Raw genomic sequence first — 18,521 nt, forward strand, 5'->3', positions numbered from 1 at the left:
TGTTAGTATTTGAATCTGAGGCTACCACATTTGGCACCACAACAGGTATATATACAGGTATCCATAAATGTTAACAGTGCTCCCCCTCGTCTCATCACAACGTCTCATCACAACGTCTCATCACATCTCATCACAACGTCTCATCACAACGTCTCCTCACCAACGTCTCATCACAACGTCTCACCACAACAGGTATATATACAGGTATCCATAAATGTTAACAGTGATCCTCCTCATCTCATCACAACGTCTCATCACCAACGTCTCATCACAACGTCTCATCACAACAGGTATATATACAGGTATCCATAAATGTTAACAGTGATCCTCCTCATCTCATCACAACGTCTCATCACCAACGTCTCACCACAACAGGTATATATACAGGTATCCATAAATGTTAACAGTGATCCTCCTCATCTCATCACAACGTCTCATCACAACAGGTATATATACAGGTATCCATAAATGTTAACAGTGCTCATCACAACGTCTCATCACAACGTCTCACCACAACAGGTATATATACAGGTATCCATAAATGTTAACAGTGATCCTCCTCATCTCATCACAACGTCTCATCACCAACGTCTCACCACAACAGGTATATATACAGGTATCCATAAATGTTAACAGTGATCCTCCTCATCTCATCACAACGTCTCATCACAACAGGTATATATACAGGTATCCATAAATGTTAACAGTGATCCTCCTCATCTCATCACAACGTCTCATCACAACGTCTCATCACAACAGGTATATATACAGGTATCCATAAATGTTAACAGTGCTCATCACAACGTCTCATCACAACGTCTCATCACAACGTCTCATCACCAACGTCTCATCACAACGTCTCATCACCAACGTCTCATCACAACGTCTCATCACCAACGTCTCATCACAACGTCTCATCACTAACGTCTCATCACAACGTCTCATCACAACGTCTCATCACCAACGTCTCATCACAACGTCATCTCTCTCCACATTCTCCCCATATCTGATTCCTTCCCTTCAAATCTCACTTTCATTCTCTTTTAACTTTAGTTTAGGGGCCGCGGTGGCCGAGTGGTTAAGGTGTTCCGACACTTTACCACTAGCCTTCCACCACTGGGTTGCGAGTTCGAAACCTACGTGGGGCAGTTGCCAGGTACTGACCGTAGGCCGGTGGTTTTTCTCCGGGTACTCCGGCTTTCCTCCACCTACAAAACCTGGCACGTCCTTAAATGACCCTGGCTGTTAATAGGACGTTAAACAAAACAAACCAAACCTTTAGTTTTTCTCATTCTCCAATTCCTTCCCTCTCCTCCTGTTTCCCTCTTCACTTACTTCAATTTCCCCCGATTCCCTCCCCTTCCATTTCCCTCTTTTCTGATTTCCTCTAACTTCAGTTTCCCTCACTCCCAGATTCCTTCCTCATCCATTTCCCTCTCCCTTTAATATGTTTAATCTCCTTATCATAAGTAAATCTCTTTTTAAAGCCATTTTGAATCACAAATAAAACTCTATTTAACTAAAAAGTAAAATTAACACAATATCATAGTTACCTTGCTGCGTTTTTTGCGGAGCGAATACGGACGCACATTGCTATCTTCCCCGTGGTCCTCCGAATCACGTCCCATACATGAACACAACTTGATGAGAGAAATCTTCCTCTTCACTTTTTTGTGGTGCCCCATTCGTAATTCCATATCATGACAATTCGACATTGAGTATCAGTAGAACTGGCTTTTACCAGGTCAAATGTGATATCAAAAATGTGATAACGTCCAGGAACGTATTTAATTAATCCACATAGGTCAGAAAGTACGCTGTAATCACAAACAAACTTCAGAACGGTGGCCGCTTTACTCACTGGCGTATAAATCGTGGCTAGTTAACCAAGTTATATGCAAATTAACACATAATTCAACTTCCTTGATGAAAATGTTATCACATTTGTACTCCAAAACATCCTGGGAAATGTTTAATAACCTGCACCAAACAAATGGGTGATTTCTACATCTGTTTTTCCTTGAGCACTAGAATCCTTTCATGGCTTTCTCCACTACAATGTAACATATCTCCTCCAAACAAAAGTCGACATGATTTAGCAAACGTTTTCAGGAGAGTTACTTAAATTTCATAAACAGTATCCTCTTTTTGTATCGGATTTCACCTGTATAAATTTTTCAGACATTGCACAAAAAAGCCTCACTGATAAGATAAGCGTTATCGTGCTGGATATGTCAAAACTTTCCTTATGTTTTGTAAGAGCTAGAAGTATATTCTATTTCAAAGCATATTACACACTTCAATAGCAACCTAGATATTCCCACACTGAAAAAACCTACTTACATTGGTCCTATAATACCCTTGTACATCTCCAACCATTCAAATCAAATCTCCTCCAGGGTCAAAGGTCAGGCAACTTTACTCTCTAGGTCAGAGGTCATGAGGTCTGGAGGCCTTATCTAGATAAACCCCTGCTGATCAGGTTGTTAGATCAAGTCCTCAAAGTTGAGCCAGAAATGAAATTTTCCGAATGGATCCACGGAAAGATATAAGATTTTCCAGGAATAAATTTTTTCCAGATTTTCCTGATTGCAGATTTCTTTCCAGTCTTAAATGTTTCTAGATATTTTCGTAATTGCAAACAACACAGGTTTTCTCAGCCAGATTTTCTTTAAAACTCTGATCTTTCCCAGGACTTCGACAATGGGATTAGAATATTCAAGAATTTCACTTTCCGTGAAGTTTTTCCAAATGCTTCCAACTGAAATCCTCAAATTTGCTCCTGTAACTGTTAAGTGTTTCATAGAACATCCTCAATCAGTTCCAACATTCTCATACACTTGTTTGAAATTTTCAGAGAAAAGCTTATATGTCTCACCAAAATGACTATTTTTGTTGAATTCCTAATGACCTCAGATCACCTGAGATTCCTGGATGTTGACCCGGTGTTGATGGGAGAATATCCTGAGAGGTTTTCCACACTGGTGTTTGACCTGATGTGAAAATGAGTTTCATGGCTGTTACTGATAAATTAAAACATTTCAAGCAGGAATATTTCCACAAAGCATCACAACTACATTCATAATATTTCAAACACTAACAGACTCAATAACGAAAATCTCAAAGATGGCTGAGTGATGCTACATATTCTGTTTACCAGGATTATTTTAGATTTAGGTTATTTAGCATAAAGAACCCTAAGATGGTTGTTCTTGTGAACCGTTTAGACAGGTTTTTATATATGAAGATCCCATCCTTCGTTATATCTGGGATTGAGTTATCTCCCTTAATGCTACCGCAGTTTTGCGGATGATTTGTGATGAGAGTTACTTCCTTCGTGCTATAACATGCTCTCACATTTTATAACTATGATGATTTTATGATTTGAAATAGGGTTGCTTCCGTTTATGATTGATATTTTACTGCATAATATGTTTATTATTTGTGATAAAGTAACTTCTCTTTATGATATACATCAAACCTCCTATTATGTTTAAGATTTGTGATAGAGTTACTTCCCTTAGGTAAGAAACATCATGAGATATTATTTTTTCCATTAAATTCTCCTTCTAAATCCCCAGGCAAATTATACCATAAATATGTTATTTTCAATGTAAAGACAAGTTTATTTTGTGTTACGAAAGAGATACTGAAGGTAGGATACAGCCTTAACCTAGTAAACCTTCCCTACCTTAACCACAGGCCTGCCTAACTGGAGTCTGGCGTCTGTGTACTCTACTCAAACTATCTATAACTAGATAGGCCGTCCCATAATAAATATACCTAACAATACCTACTGACCTTAATCTTACAACCTCATCCATACAATAGCCCCTCATATAGATTACAAACACAGTGATGACCCTTATAACAAACTCTTGAGTGAGCATGATTATGCAATATGTATCTGAGCTCCCATCAGGGCTGTAGATAGATATTCCGTCTGTGCTTGGGATTTTTATGACATTTGTTTGTGAGAGTAACATCATGAATTTGTGAGAAAACAACACATTTTTCTCATTCAAATTAATGAAATAACAATCAATATCTGTTCAGAGAGCAGATAACTTTGTATTACTAAAAATATAGAATATATATAATTATGACTTGTACTCTGTTACCAGTCAATATACTAATAACAGTCATCTGAGTCGGCTGCTACAGTAACATCTGACCGGGCCGTGACAGTCACATCTGACCAGGCCGTGACAGTCACATCTGACTAGGCTGCGACAGTACCTGCGACAGTCACATCTGACTGGGCCGCGACAGTCACATCTGACCGGGCCGTGACAGTCACATCTGACTGGGTCGTGACAGTCACATCTGACCGGGCCGCGACAGTCACATCTGACCGGGCCCCGACAGTCACATCTGACCAGGTCGTGACAGTCACATCTGACTGGGCCGTGACAGTCACATCTGACCGGGCCGTGACAGTCACATCTGACTGGACCGTGACAGTCACACCTGACTGGGTCGTGACAGTCACATCTGACTGGGCCGCGACAGTCACATCTGACCGGGCCGTGACAGTCACATCTGACCGGGCCACGACAGTCACAACTGACTGGACCGCGACAGTCACTTCTGACCGGGCCGTGACAGTCACACCTGACCGGGCCGCGACAGTCATATCTGACTGGGCCGTGACTCTGACTAGGCCGTGACAGTCACATCTGACTTGGCCGTGACTCTGACTAGGCCGCGACAGTCACATCTGACCGGGCCGTGACAGTCACACCTGACCGGGTCGCGACAGTCACATCTGATCAGCACATCAATTTAACAGGATGTCATGTCCAATCATATCTACTTTGATGCCTCTGCAGGGGATCCAACCCATGACCACTGGTTCCTAGCCTTATACTCAATAGATCAATTAAACACAAGTAGACATTTTAACAACGTCAAGGCAGAAGATCTTTTCAGTGATATGAAAAATGAAAATCACTAAATTAACACCCAGATACTAGTTATTAAATAACAATTTAAATGTTTAAAAGATGTGAATAAAAAAAGCCACCCTTTTTTTGTATCTACTGAGTGTGTCAAACACACGTCCTGGTCATAGCACCGAAGATGATACCAACATGCCAGCGTTGTATATAGAAGTGAGATCGTTTTTTTGCCAGCTGAGTCAGGACAGGTGACTAGAATCCCAGTCAGGAGCTGATAAGATGACACATATTTTCAACTAAATCAATACCAGTATTCAAACATAGCTTGCACTTAACTAAAATTGTATTTCGGATAAATTCACTAGCTTCAAAGGACCTTGTTAGAGGACTATATGTATCGACTAACCACCCGGTGGTCTTCTCACTGTATCAACAATTCTATCTCCATTGCTAAAAGAGTTCTCCCCAACATTATGCATGCACTGTCAATGTTAAGCATACATACAACCCAGATCAATAGAGTCAACACAAAAATCACAGTCACCCAAGGTCTTGACACTTACATGAACAAGACATTATTTTGGGTAGCAGTGTAAATACAGGTGTTCGTATTATAGAAGTTCGTTAATAGGTAAATTTAATGCTTACTTTGTTAATTTATAAGAAACTCCATTATATGCATCAACTGTATTGGGGTTTTTGAACATGTCATATTCACGTATAAATTAATGACTTTACTTTTTATTAAGCGTTGACCTCCATCAGAATTAATAAATCAAGGATTACTGAGTTATTAAAAAATAGAGTTATCTCCCTTTAAATAGATTGACATCAAAAATATCTTCCACTTCAGAATCACTTTAACTACTAATTTGTACTGAAGATATAATTAACTTCAATATTTAATTCTTACCATGCTTCATAATAAAGAACTCTTTTGGACTGGAGATGCAATAAGGTAGTATAAAGCCTTAAGTCTAAAATCAGTAAATTCATTATTTCTATAATATATCTTAGCAAAGCTATTCCTTTTAGATTTCTTCAGTAATGATTTGAACACAATTTTCTCCATCTAAATATAATTATATCATATTCTGAATCATCTTCACATTCCAAACCATTTTGTATGTCAAAATTTGAAGACAAATCCCCCTCCAAAAACATTGATGTTTGTTATGCACATTGTTTAATCCCCACCCTCTTTTGTTTCTTTAAATGTTTATGGAATTATTTGATATCGAAATGTCAAATTCAGAAACAATAACTGATTCATTCTTTTTTTTTTTCCAACAGGTCTGCCTCGAGTAATTTATATCATTTAATGATTCAGCCTGACGGATAATGAACTGTTTATTTCCAGTCTAACAAAACCAAGCTGTATCCTGTACTAGGCTACAGAGAATTCTTTCTCTTTTCTCTCATACAATTCATTGCTTCACAGGTTTATGAAGTAAACACATCTAGGCTATTTTAAGCAATCCATTTGCATAACTTATTATTACGATAAAATCTCGGAATAGCAGAAATCATATTTACGAATTGTAAGACAACAAACATCTTTCAAACCAGAAGCACATGGGATAACCGAAAATAAAAGAGGCACTTAGCTTTAAACTGCAGCAAAATTGACGATGAATTTTTTTATAGATTTTTTGTTTTAAATGCATGGCATTCATTACCATGGGCTATAAACATGTGTGTTATCCAATCTACTGTAAATTTACACCAAGCCTACAGAAGAATTTCAGCTGTTCTTTCAGGAAGTCAAAATAAAAAAAAAATCATTCAAAATCTAAACTTGTACCCAACATTTTACCTATTTGCTCTGATATTAAAATTTTTATATCAAATTATGTTCTTAACTTCACGAAACATCCGATATCCAATTATGACTTCAAACCTGACGCAGCTTTAGACAAAATAATAACTTTAACAACAAACATGAACTTTAATTTCAATGGAGACACAAATATTTCTCCAAAGAATTTATCAAAATGTAGTAAAATATTACTCTTTTGTTATAACCGGTTCTATGTATATCAAAACTTTTAAAGAGAACAAACATTTTTACCTTATTCAGTGCCCAGTCATGGCAGCTGTTTAGAGGACAGATTATCTTTATATATCAGAACCTGTCTAAACCGACTTGTATTTTATCTGTATTTGAAAATAATTTAATAAATTAAAACCTGTCTAAACCGACTTGTATTTTATCTGTATTTGAAAATAATTTAATAAATTAAAACCTGTCTAAACCGACTTGTATTTTATCTGTATTTGAAAATAATTTACTAAATTAAAACCTGTCTAAAGCGGACTATAATTATATTTACAACAGAAATAACAATTTAATACATTAAAACCTGTCTAAAGCGGACTATAATTATATTTACAACAGAAATAACAATTTAATACATTAAAACCTGTCTAAAGCGGACTATAATTCTATTTACAACAGAAATAACAATTTAATACATTAAAACCTGTCTAAAGCGGACTATAATTATATTTACAACAGAAATAACAATTTATTACATTAAAACCTGTCTAAAGCGGACTTTAATTATATTTACAATAGAAATAACAATTTAATACATTAAAACCTGTCTAAAGCAGACTTTAATTATATTTACAATAGAAATAACAATACATCAAAACCTGTCTAAAGTGGACTATAATTATATTTACAATAGAAATAACAATTTACTAAATTAAAACCTGTCTAAAGCGGACTATAATTATATTTACAACAGAAATAACAATTTAATACATTAAAACCTGTCTAAAGCGGACTATAATTATATTTACAACAGAAATAACAATTTAATACATTAAAACCTGTCTAAAGCGGACTATAATTCTATTTACAACAGAAATAACAATTTAATACATTAAAACCTGTCTAAAGCGGACTATAATTATATTTACAACAGAAATAACAATTTATTACATTAAAACCTGTCTAAAGCGGACTTTAATTATATTTACAATAGAAATAACAATTTAATACATTAAAACCTGTCTAAAGCAGACTTTAATTATATTTACAATAGAAATAACAATTTACTAAATTAAAACCTGTCTAAAGCGGACTATAATTATATTTACAACAGAAATAACAATTTATTACATTAAAACCTGTCTAAAGCGGACTTTAATTATATTTACAATAGAAATAACAATTTAATACATTAAAACCTGTCTAAAGCAGACTTTAATTATATTTACAATAGAAATAACAATACATCAAAACCTGTCTAAAGCGGACTATAATTATATTTACAACAGAAATAACAATTTAATACATTAAAACCTGTCTAAAGCGGACTATAATTATATTTACAACAGAAATAACAATACATTAAAACCTGTCTAAAGCGGACTATAATTATATTTACAACAGAAATAACAATTTAATACATTAAAACCTGTCTAAAGCGGACTATAATTATATTTACAACAGAAATAACAATTTAATACATTAAAACCTGTCTAAAGCGGACTATAATTATATTTACAACAGAAATAACAATACATTAAAACCTGTCTAAACCAGATTATTTTTGCGATAGATATAACAATTTAATATATCAAAACCTGTCTAAACTGGACAGGTAAATTAGTTTTTGCAACAGATGGATATAATGATTTCATAAAAAATGTAAGAAAATAATAAATTCATACTTCTTATTCACATAAGTATGGCCATCATGACCCTATATATTTTTAACACAAATATTTGTTTACCTAGAAACAGCAGGAATGAAAAGCAGCGAAAATTCTATGAAGAGATCCGGACGACGTTGAAAAGCCTCCAGACAACAGTTAGCATTGAGCAGCAGACATCTGTAAAATGCGTGGAGTGTAGATTTTTGTCCACAATTAACTACTGTAGTTCCGTAGTCAGAAACACATTAGGACACTTCATCGGGAACACTATAATATTGTTAAAATTCTTTGGGGTGAACAAGACTTGTAAAAAAAAAAATACCTATCATCGAAACAAAAATCCTTGTCTGAAACTTCCTCCACGGTTCTTCTCTACATTCACAATCATTAGTACATGGTTTCCCTGTAATATTTTCCTCCGAAGAATGAACAAAACTTTCCAAGCACACACGGTAAGAAATTTATTCCCAGGTCCTCTAACTGGTATCCTGAGGTATTCATATATCCAGTTATCTTTTCTGATAACTTTTCCTTCAATGAACTTCAAACTTCAAACACTCCATAGAAAAGACTGTAACTTAGTAATGGAAGAGCAAAGCTACTGTACAAAATTCTCTCCAGTATTTCTGTGTTCTTCCAAGAGCTTCGGGTCCGAGCTCGTTTATCAGATATACATAAATACTTTTAAATCAAATAAAGTGATGGTCAATTCTCCTTTTCGGTGGATTGTTTTTGTTATTTTCATCCTATCATCAAAACTGTGAAATAAGATATAGACAAATCCAAGTAGGATGAACAATTCTCAACCAACCCAGTCCGTAGTTGTTCTCAAGTATTTTTTGTAGAGCTCCGGAAATACTGACACAGAGAAATATTGACACAGACAATTCACAGCAGGTTTCTACAAATATCTTATCTGTAAACAATCGCGGAAATTTCACACAGACTAGGAAATATCGACTGATTATTCACAACTTTTGTCTACAACTCTGTATTTATAATTTTCCGAAGAAACTTGTCAGAAAATATTTACACACATTGAAAACAGTAATATCAACTTCCGCAGATATAGGACTTGTTCATAACTGTAGTCCACGGAATTTCACAGCTAGGAAATCATACACAGAGATTTCATTGATAGATATGCCAGTTGGTAGCATCTCCTTGCGACTTTTCGGCTTTGCTCCTGACATACATGCCACCTTGTGACAGATTTCTCCCTGCTTTTAGTGGCAGTCAGCCGTCCATGTCAGTCGAAGGTCCCGAGCCAATCAATACTAGTAATCAATCACCATATTTACCTGTACGACCAGACGACAGCTGTTTGTGACTTACCTACATACACCTGTAGATATATATATATGTATATACTGGTAAAGGATACAGTACAGTATATACGTCACAAAAAAAAAAAAAAAAAATGAACACCAAACCCAAAAACCATAAAAGAGAATAATTTCATATTTCATGAATAAAATTCCCCTGAAGGTCATTTTTTTTTAAAGAAGTTTTAATGAAAACATAAAAAGAACACCATCACAGGAATGAACACAAGTGAAGATTTTTTAGAGTAAGTTGTTGGTAGAGCAATACTTCATTAAAGGTATTAAGTAGCACTGCTCACGCCAGTGAACGCAACGGGGCACAAAAACGTTTAAACAGTCCGAGAACAACAACCCATTATACGCCCATAATTTACCTGGTCAAATCCACCCTAACACAACAAGTTGACATCAATTTCTTATACAGTGTAATTTTAGAATCACTCAAATTTAAAAACCAGAATATGAAAATGTTACAGTCACGAGAAGGTAGAACATGGACCGGAGAAGCTGGCACTATCAACACATCTTCAAACTCTCTAATAATTATTCACGTTCGAAATGAGTTATTCAGTGGGTCGTCATCAACCCATCAAGACGTGAATGTCAGAACCGCAGAATGCAAAAACTGAGTATTTTGGCAGTATGCTTTTTCTCCGGTTCAATTGAAATCGTCAGTCTGGTCCAGTTCAATGGAAATCGTCAGTCTGGTCCAGTTCAATGGAAATTCGTCAGTCAGGTATGGTTCAATGGAAATTCGTCAATCTGGTCCAGTTCAATGGAAATCGTCAATCTGGTCCGGTTCAATGGAAATCGTCAATCTGGTCCGGTTCAATGGAATAAGTCAGTTTGGTCCGATTTAATAGAAATCTTCAGTCAGGTATCAAAATGGTTTTATGTATACTACCAGATATGTAATACATTCAAACTTCCCTCAACAGATGAAACAAGTTTTGTATTTTTGTATTAGCACATCATGTAATTACTCTCAACATCAAAGACAATGTATTTACTTTAGATGGATTAGCTTGAAAATATTTCTTAAAGTATGAATTTTCCAAAAATATTTCATATCCTCCCTGGCCCCTATTCATAATTACCTCCCCTTTCTCTTCCATGTTTCATGTCTGTTCCTCCCTTAAGCCCCCCCCCCCCCCCCCCCAAAAAAAAAAAACAACAAAAACAAACAAACAAAAAAACAAACACAAACACACACACAATAGCTACATAATGTTGAGTAATTCTAATCATTGAGACCAACGAAAATCATGGTACACAAAAGAGTTCCAGTTACTGTTCAAGGTCACCGGAAATATCCTGTTCCAGCTTCTGTATCCAGTGTATATTGTATAGACTCCTAGGCTTGTTAAAGTCACCCTAAAACACTGACTCTATCTTCATCCAAGATCATCAGGCATATTTTACGAATTACAGCTTTAAAGCAGACATATTGGATGTTAATAAAAATTAAGTTACTTGGCTACTCTAATAATCAGAACAGGGCAGCTATCTGATAAAATTCAGAAACCACAAGACATATATAATTAGAAAGATGGAGTAATATCCAACAGCTGATATGACGTTATGGATAAAATTATCTTCACTTATCACTTTCTTCAGAATCCTAACACATCAAAATGCATTACAATCAAAATATTTTCTGATAAAGTTTACTGGCCTAATTTATTTTTATCATTTCCTTCAAAACCTCATCACATAAATCATCTTATTTCTACACATAAAATACTCCCAGTCTTCAAACTGTATTGTTCTTATCTAGATGTGAGTCAAAAAATTAATTTTTCTTATCTACATGCTTCCTTCATTTCTAAAACATTGTTAACATTTTTTTTCTAGAAATTTATTTTAAATTGAAATTTTATGAAATGCAAAAAGAAAACAAGAGATCCCAGAGGGATCTTGGCGCCCACCATTAAATGATCTTTATAGGTTCCATGTCAGATTGATCTTTTCTCTACTTTTCCCTTCCTCTAAGACTTACTAATCTGTGTAAATTCAGAAACAGCCCTCTATAGCTAGTACTTTTCAAACCAGGGGAACCTATTATATATAGAATTTAAGATTTAGCGATAATGGCTGTCTGTCGGCCATGTTGTTTTCGGATTGGTCCCAATATGCATAACTAGGCACCAAGAAAACCTACATATGAAATTTGAGAAAGATCCCTTCAGTGCTTTCTGAGAAATAGCGATAACAAACTTCAATTGTCAAAATCCAAGATGGCTGCCTGTCGACCATGTTGTTTTCCGATTGGTCTCAAATGCAATATGCATAACTAGGCAGCAAGGGGAACCTACATATGAAATTTGAGAATGATCCCTTCAGTACTTTCTCAGAAATAGCGATAACAAACTTCAATTGTCAAAATCCAAGATGGCTGCCTGTCGGCCATGTTGTTTTCTGATTGGTCTCAAAATGTCCCCGAGGGGAACCTACATATAAAATTTGGGAAAGATCCCTTCATTACTTTCTGAGAAATAGCGATAACAAACTTCAATTATCAATATCCAAGATGGCTGCCTGTCGGCCATGTTGTTTTCCGATTGGTCTCAAAATGCAATATGCATAACTAGGCACCAAGGGGAACCTACATGTGAAATTTGAGAAAGATCCCTTCAGTACTTTCTGAGAAATAGCGATAACAAACTTCAATTGTCAAAATCCAAGATGGCTGCCTGTCGGCCATGTTGTTTTCCGATTGGTCTCAAAATGCAATATGCATAACTAGGCACCAAGGGGAACCTACATGTAAAATTTAAGAAAGATCCCTTCAGTACTTTCTCAGAAATAGCGATAACAAACTTCAATTGTCAAAATCCAAGATGGCTGCCTGTCGGCCATATTGTTTTCCGATTGGTCTCAAAATGCAATATGCATAACTAGGCACCAAGGGGAACCTACATACGAAATTTGAGAAAGATCCCTTCAGTACTTTCTGAGGATTAGCGATAACAAACTTCAATTGTCAAAATCCAAGATGGCTGCCTGGCGGCCATGTTGTTTTCCGATTGGTCTCAAAATGCAATATGCATAACTAGGCAGCAAGGGGAACCTACATATGAAATTTGAGAAAGATCCCTTCAGTACTTTCTCAGAAATAGCGATAACAAACTTCAATTGTCAAAATCCAAGATGGCTGCCTGTCGGCCATGTTGCTTACCGATTGGTCTCAAAATGCAATATGCATAACTAGGCACCAAGGGGAACCTACATATGAAATTTGAGAAAGATCCCTTCTGTACTTTCTCAGAAATAGCGATAACGAACTTCAATTGTCAAAATCCAAGATGGCTGCCTGTCGGCCATGTTGTTTTCCGATTGGTCTCAAAATGCAATATGCATAACTAGGCACCAAGGGGAACCTACATATGAAATTTGAGAAAGATCCCTTCAGTGTTTCTGAGGATTAGCGATAACAAGAATTGTTTACGGACGGACGGAGGGACGGACGGACGACGGACCACGGACGCAGGGCGATTTGAATAGCCCACCATCTGATGATGGTGGGCTAAAAAAATCTAAAAATCATGAAATGGAAACTGTTCTGATTAGAGACAGGATGATCTAGTTGTGACACAGGGACATGTGACTGAAGGGCTGCCAGTTCAAATCTCCGCACGGGCACTGTGTCGTATCCTTGAACAAGATACTTCACTCTGTTGTGTTCCTGTCAATTCAGCTGTAAATGAGTATGTGGTTGGGGAGTACAAGCAATGATGTGTTTAAGCTGTTATTGCCAAAATGGCAGCTCCGACTGCATTGCTCCAGAGAGTTGAGAAGTCGTTATCTTGTTGTTAAAAGGTCAATAACTAGAGAGAATAATTGGTGGACCACTTTTGATCAGATGGCTATATTGTTGTGATATAGAACAGTATACAAAACTCTAAATTATCATTTACTATAAAAGTATTTTAATTCTTTTCTTTGAATCCTTTGTTTTTAAAAAATAAAAACAAACAGAATATAGGTTTAAGAAATTCAAATGATCTAGAATGCAATCTTTAATCTTTTATTAGATTACTCAGTCTATTTACCATCTTATATCAAACATCTCTATCACAACCGTATTAGAGATATATTTTTCATTTTAAGAGATATATTTTTCATTTTTAGAGATATATTTTTCATTTTAAGAGATAGTTAAATTTTTATTTTACAGATAAATCTATAATAATGGCATCTTGAGAGAAACATCATGGGAAATGTTTTAAACTGTATTTTTAACTTTTATATTTTTCTCACAGATATATATTTCAGGCAGATTCCAAATCTCCAAATTTCCCTCTAATACAGACACTCTCCGACGAGGTTTGAAGTACATCCACTGAAGTTCAACTACCCATTCTCAACCTTAACAGATAATTACCTGAGAGTAGTCATAAAAAATATTTATAGGATAGCTACAGAAAAAAAAGCCAGACGTAATTGAGAACCAATCATACATTATTATTAAGCAGAATGAAAACCAATAAAAACGACTACAGGAAATGTTTGTTGTCAAGAACCCAGAGAATCTCTAACCATAAATACAAAGATGAAAGTTTTACACAACAGTAAGATGCAGACAGACAGATGACTCCATCATTTTATTTTTAGATGTTTGAAATTTCCATAAATTGTACCGACTATTTCCTGTTTTGCTGGCAACAGAATACATTCAAAACCAATGAAACATTACGCATCATTTGCTTCAAATTAGAAATTCAATGTTTTGTATATTCAAATTACAGAGATGTTTAGAAGATTCAACTTTTGCCCATATTCCATCTGAATAAAATTTTTTGTAAATTCTTGAAATAGGAAACAAGTTTTCTGATTCTTGTTACAAATATACACTGTTGCAATTGTTTTTATGATTTTTTTTATACCAATTTTAAATATTTGTAAAATTCTGGAGATGATAACAAATTTTCTGTTTTTGTTATCTCAAAACTAAATATGTTTACAGAGATAATTATGTACTTTTTGTAATTCTGATTTCCAGCATTACATATTTCTGCAATTTCAACAACAAAAATAAAACTTGAAATAAAATCTAATTCATTATTACATAGTTTCAGTACAGTGAAACCTGACTTTACCGACCACTGTAAAGACAACCTCTAACATCCGACCATATCTACCCGCACACCAACAGGTCACATTTTCTTTGCCGACACTGACTTAACCGACACACTGTCATATCTGACGCATCGGCTCGGTCCAATAAATACAGACACTGACTAACCCCACACACTGTCATATCTGACACATCAACTCGGTCCAATAAAAGCACAGCAACAGGTCACACTTTCAATGTCGACACTGTCTAAACTGACACACTGTCTAAACTGACATACTGTCTTAACTGAAACATTGTCTAAACTGACACGCTGTCTAAACTGACACACTGTCTAAACTGACACACTGTCTAAACCGACACACTGTCATATCTGACACATTGACTCAGTCCCATACAGTGTCAGTAAACTCAGGTTTCACTTAAATCTGAACATAGAAATTCTTTATTTTATTTTTGAAAATGATGATCATCTTTCAGAATCAGCATCCATTTTTTTCTCCATATGGGTCAGTACATTGTAAGTCTAATTGGTAATTACTTGTCAGATGTTGATTAAATACTGAGGGAGATCTGAGGAGATATGATTACTATGGGCCCTCAGAGCTCACCAATACGTCCCTCCAGGATCAGGAAGTCTTAATTCAGATTAAAGTTCCTCTAAAAGAATTCTCAAAATGTAAATGAAATTTAATGAAAGTAGACTTAAGAATTAGGCAGTAATAAACATTTGATTACTAATCAGTATTCAACTAAAGACAAGGTCTCATTGTTCTATAAAACAAAGACTCAGAAACAATAAGTCACTGTAATACAATGTTTGGTCAGACAGAGTTATGTCCCTTTGGTTGTGTGATGGACAGTAAAGAGGGAAAACAGCATCATCTGTAAGGATATCTCCAGCCATTCCTGATTTACCTGTTTACACCATGTCATACATATATTGATAGAAGTTACTGGCAGAGAACAAAGGGGAGATAACTCTACCATCCTTACAGACTAGTAGAGGCACCACAAATGGGAGGTATGAATTGATGGTCGATTGAGTAAGACAAGATGGGAATGTAGTAGGATGAGGAAGCTGAATAAAAAGAGAGTGGGAATGAGGTTGGTATGGAGACAGTGAGAAGGATGGGAATGAGGTTGGTAGGAAGACAGTGAGAAGGATGGGAATGAGGTTGGTAGGGAGAAAGTGAGAAGGATGGAAATGAGGTTGGTAGGGAGAAAGTGGGAAGGAGAGTTGAAAGATACAAAGGGGATGGGATTGAGGTTGGAAAGGAGAGGTGGGATTGAGGTTGGAAATGAGAGGTGGGATTGAGGTTGGAAAGGAGAGGTGGGATTGAGGTTGGAAAGGAGAGGTGGGATTGAGGTTGGAAAGGGGCATGTGGGATTGAGGTTGGAATAGAGAAGGTGGGATTGAGGTTGGAAAGGAGTGAAGTATTAGATGGGATTGAGGTTGGCAACAAGAAAGGAGTGTTAAAGTAAGATATTATTTATTGTAGTGGTTTTTCTCTGCATTGTCCACCTGTATGATGGAGAATCACTTACCTTAGTAATCAGTTACCTCAGCAACCAGGGGTCACTCTCTGTTGCTTCATAACAGCAATTGTTCTTCACAAAATACCGAAACCTACCTTTGTCAAGAAATATACGACTGGAATAAAGCTTTTATAATCACCAAATAAATTATCATCCAACAATTTTAACCAATTCTATTTATTTTTTTTACCAGCAAACTCTTTTAACATTAAAGTAACCTCAGAACTCAACAGGTATCACAATGAATACTTATAGTATTACGTATGGAAATAATTACTGCTTGTAATTGATTAAATTCTCAATATAAAGCAATTGAAATCTATTGCAAAAGAAGTTGTGTTTTTTATTTTTTCATTTCTTATACATTTGGTTTCATTTCATTTTGTAAAGATTACACAACAAAATTTGGCATTTTGAAAATATTTCCAAAAATCATTAAGTTTAGCTATGTTTCTAGTCAAATATTTATGTCAACCTGTCAAGTTACATATAACAGTAGGTGGTCAAATGTTTTTTTTTATCCGTTTATTAAATTTGGAAGAAAATTTAATTATTCTGTCAAAAGAATCAAAATGAATACAAAAATAGTTGATCTTCGAAAAATTTAAGCTAGAACTATAGATGTTTAGTAATTCTACATTGACAAGTACATACCTGTAACCATTATAGTTACAAGATATACATAATATATATAAACACTTATTGTATTTAACTTTGGAGATAAGACCTAACAACCATTATTCATATATAAAGATAATTAGAATGAAATGAAAGGCAATTTCACCATCTACCGTTTTAATAAAACACAGACAAACACAAAACATAATACAAAGAGAGTGACCTACCTTGAGTCGCATCATTCTGCCATCAGGTGGCACTGTGGTGTGCGATTCCAATATGGTGGTTGTCTGTTTTTCCATCTTGGGCTGACTCAGTTTACGCACTGGTGTTGTCAGCCATTTTCTTAAAGAGAAAAAAAAATTAAATTTAATACTCAAATCTGTAACAATATATTGATTCAGGCTGAAGGCAGTTTCTGCAATTTTTTTTTTTTTTTTTATTATTATTGATTTTCAAAATCTGTGCAAGTCATCTTCAAAGTAGGACAGTTTCCACTATCAAGTCATTATGTCTTTAGGAACAGGGTCAGAGCTGGGGTCCAGTCCAATTATGTCTTACTTTTCTAGAACAGCTGTGAGTGTCAAAAATATCACACATTACATTTTGTATCATTACATTTTTACATATCATTATCCAATACGTTTTGCTGATGAAGATACCGCAGTGACTATTTCTGGTCTATTTATAGATAAGACATACTTGCCAACTTTTTAAAATTCTCATGGGGGAGAAAGTGCGTGAGCGACATTTTTTTGACCGGAAAACACATTTCACGCGCGACACATTTAGCAAACAAAAACTAAGGGGAGATAATTTGCTATTGGAAAATAAATTCCTTGCATGAACACTTAAGCTTCCTTCCCTCGCTGAAAAAAAGGGGGAAAAAACTTATTTCAAGCTTGGCCAATGATCTTTTTTATTCAAGTTTGGAAAGATAATTATATAAGCAACAAGTTACAAAAAAAAAAAAAAAAAAACTGCAAAATTACATCATTTTTAATTATTTATGGAAATGATTTAACTCACTGTTCACTCTAAATAAAAGTATTTACTTAGATATGTTATGAAAATTATGTGGTAAGATAGATGTCAGTCAATTAAATGCAAATTATCACAATGATATCACTTTCTATCAAGCTTTCTCTCCAGCAGTAAACTTCAAAAGAAAATACCTAAACTGTCACGATAAATATCTAGAGTACAATATAATATCTGAATGAAATTTCAAATGTTTCCTTTGGATTACAACAAAGACAATAATACAAAAAATAAAATAAAAAGGGCTGTACCAGCAGTTGTAATCACTATATAAGCTTAGGCTTACAACTCAGTACTTTGTAGGTGGGGACTGATACTTAAATTCAAAGTTTTAACATGACAGTATTATTT

At 35.2% G+C, this 18,521-nt stretch overlaps 1 protein-coding gene across 1 annotated transcript in view; it reads right to left on the bottom strand.

The window, feature by feature from the left end:
• LOC117317924 (kalirin-like) overlaps positions 1-18,521 on the bottom strand; it is a gene marked incomplete at its 3' end in the record, with an annotated part of 212,002 nt that overhangs the window by 73,925 nt on the left and 119,556 nt on the right. The window contains 1 exon segment of the mRNA XM_033872893.1: positions 17,357-17,474. Coding sequence (XP_033728784.1) covers positions 17,357-17,474 — 118 coding nt within the window.

The sequence above is a fragment of the Pecten maximus genome, chromosome 19 (assembly GCF_902652985.1).
Source record: "Pecten maximus chromosome 19, xPecMax1.1, whole genome shotgun sequence".
Taxonomy (NCBI): domain Eukaryota; kingdom Metazoa; phylum Mollusca; class Bivalvia; order Pectinida; family Pectinidae; genus Pecten; species Pecten maximus.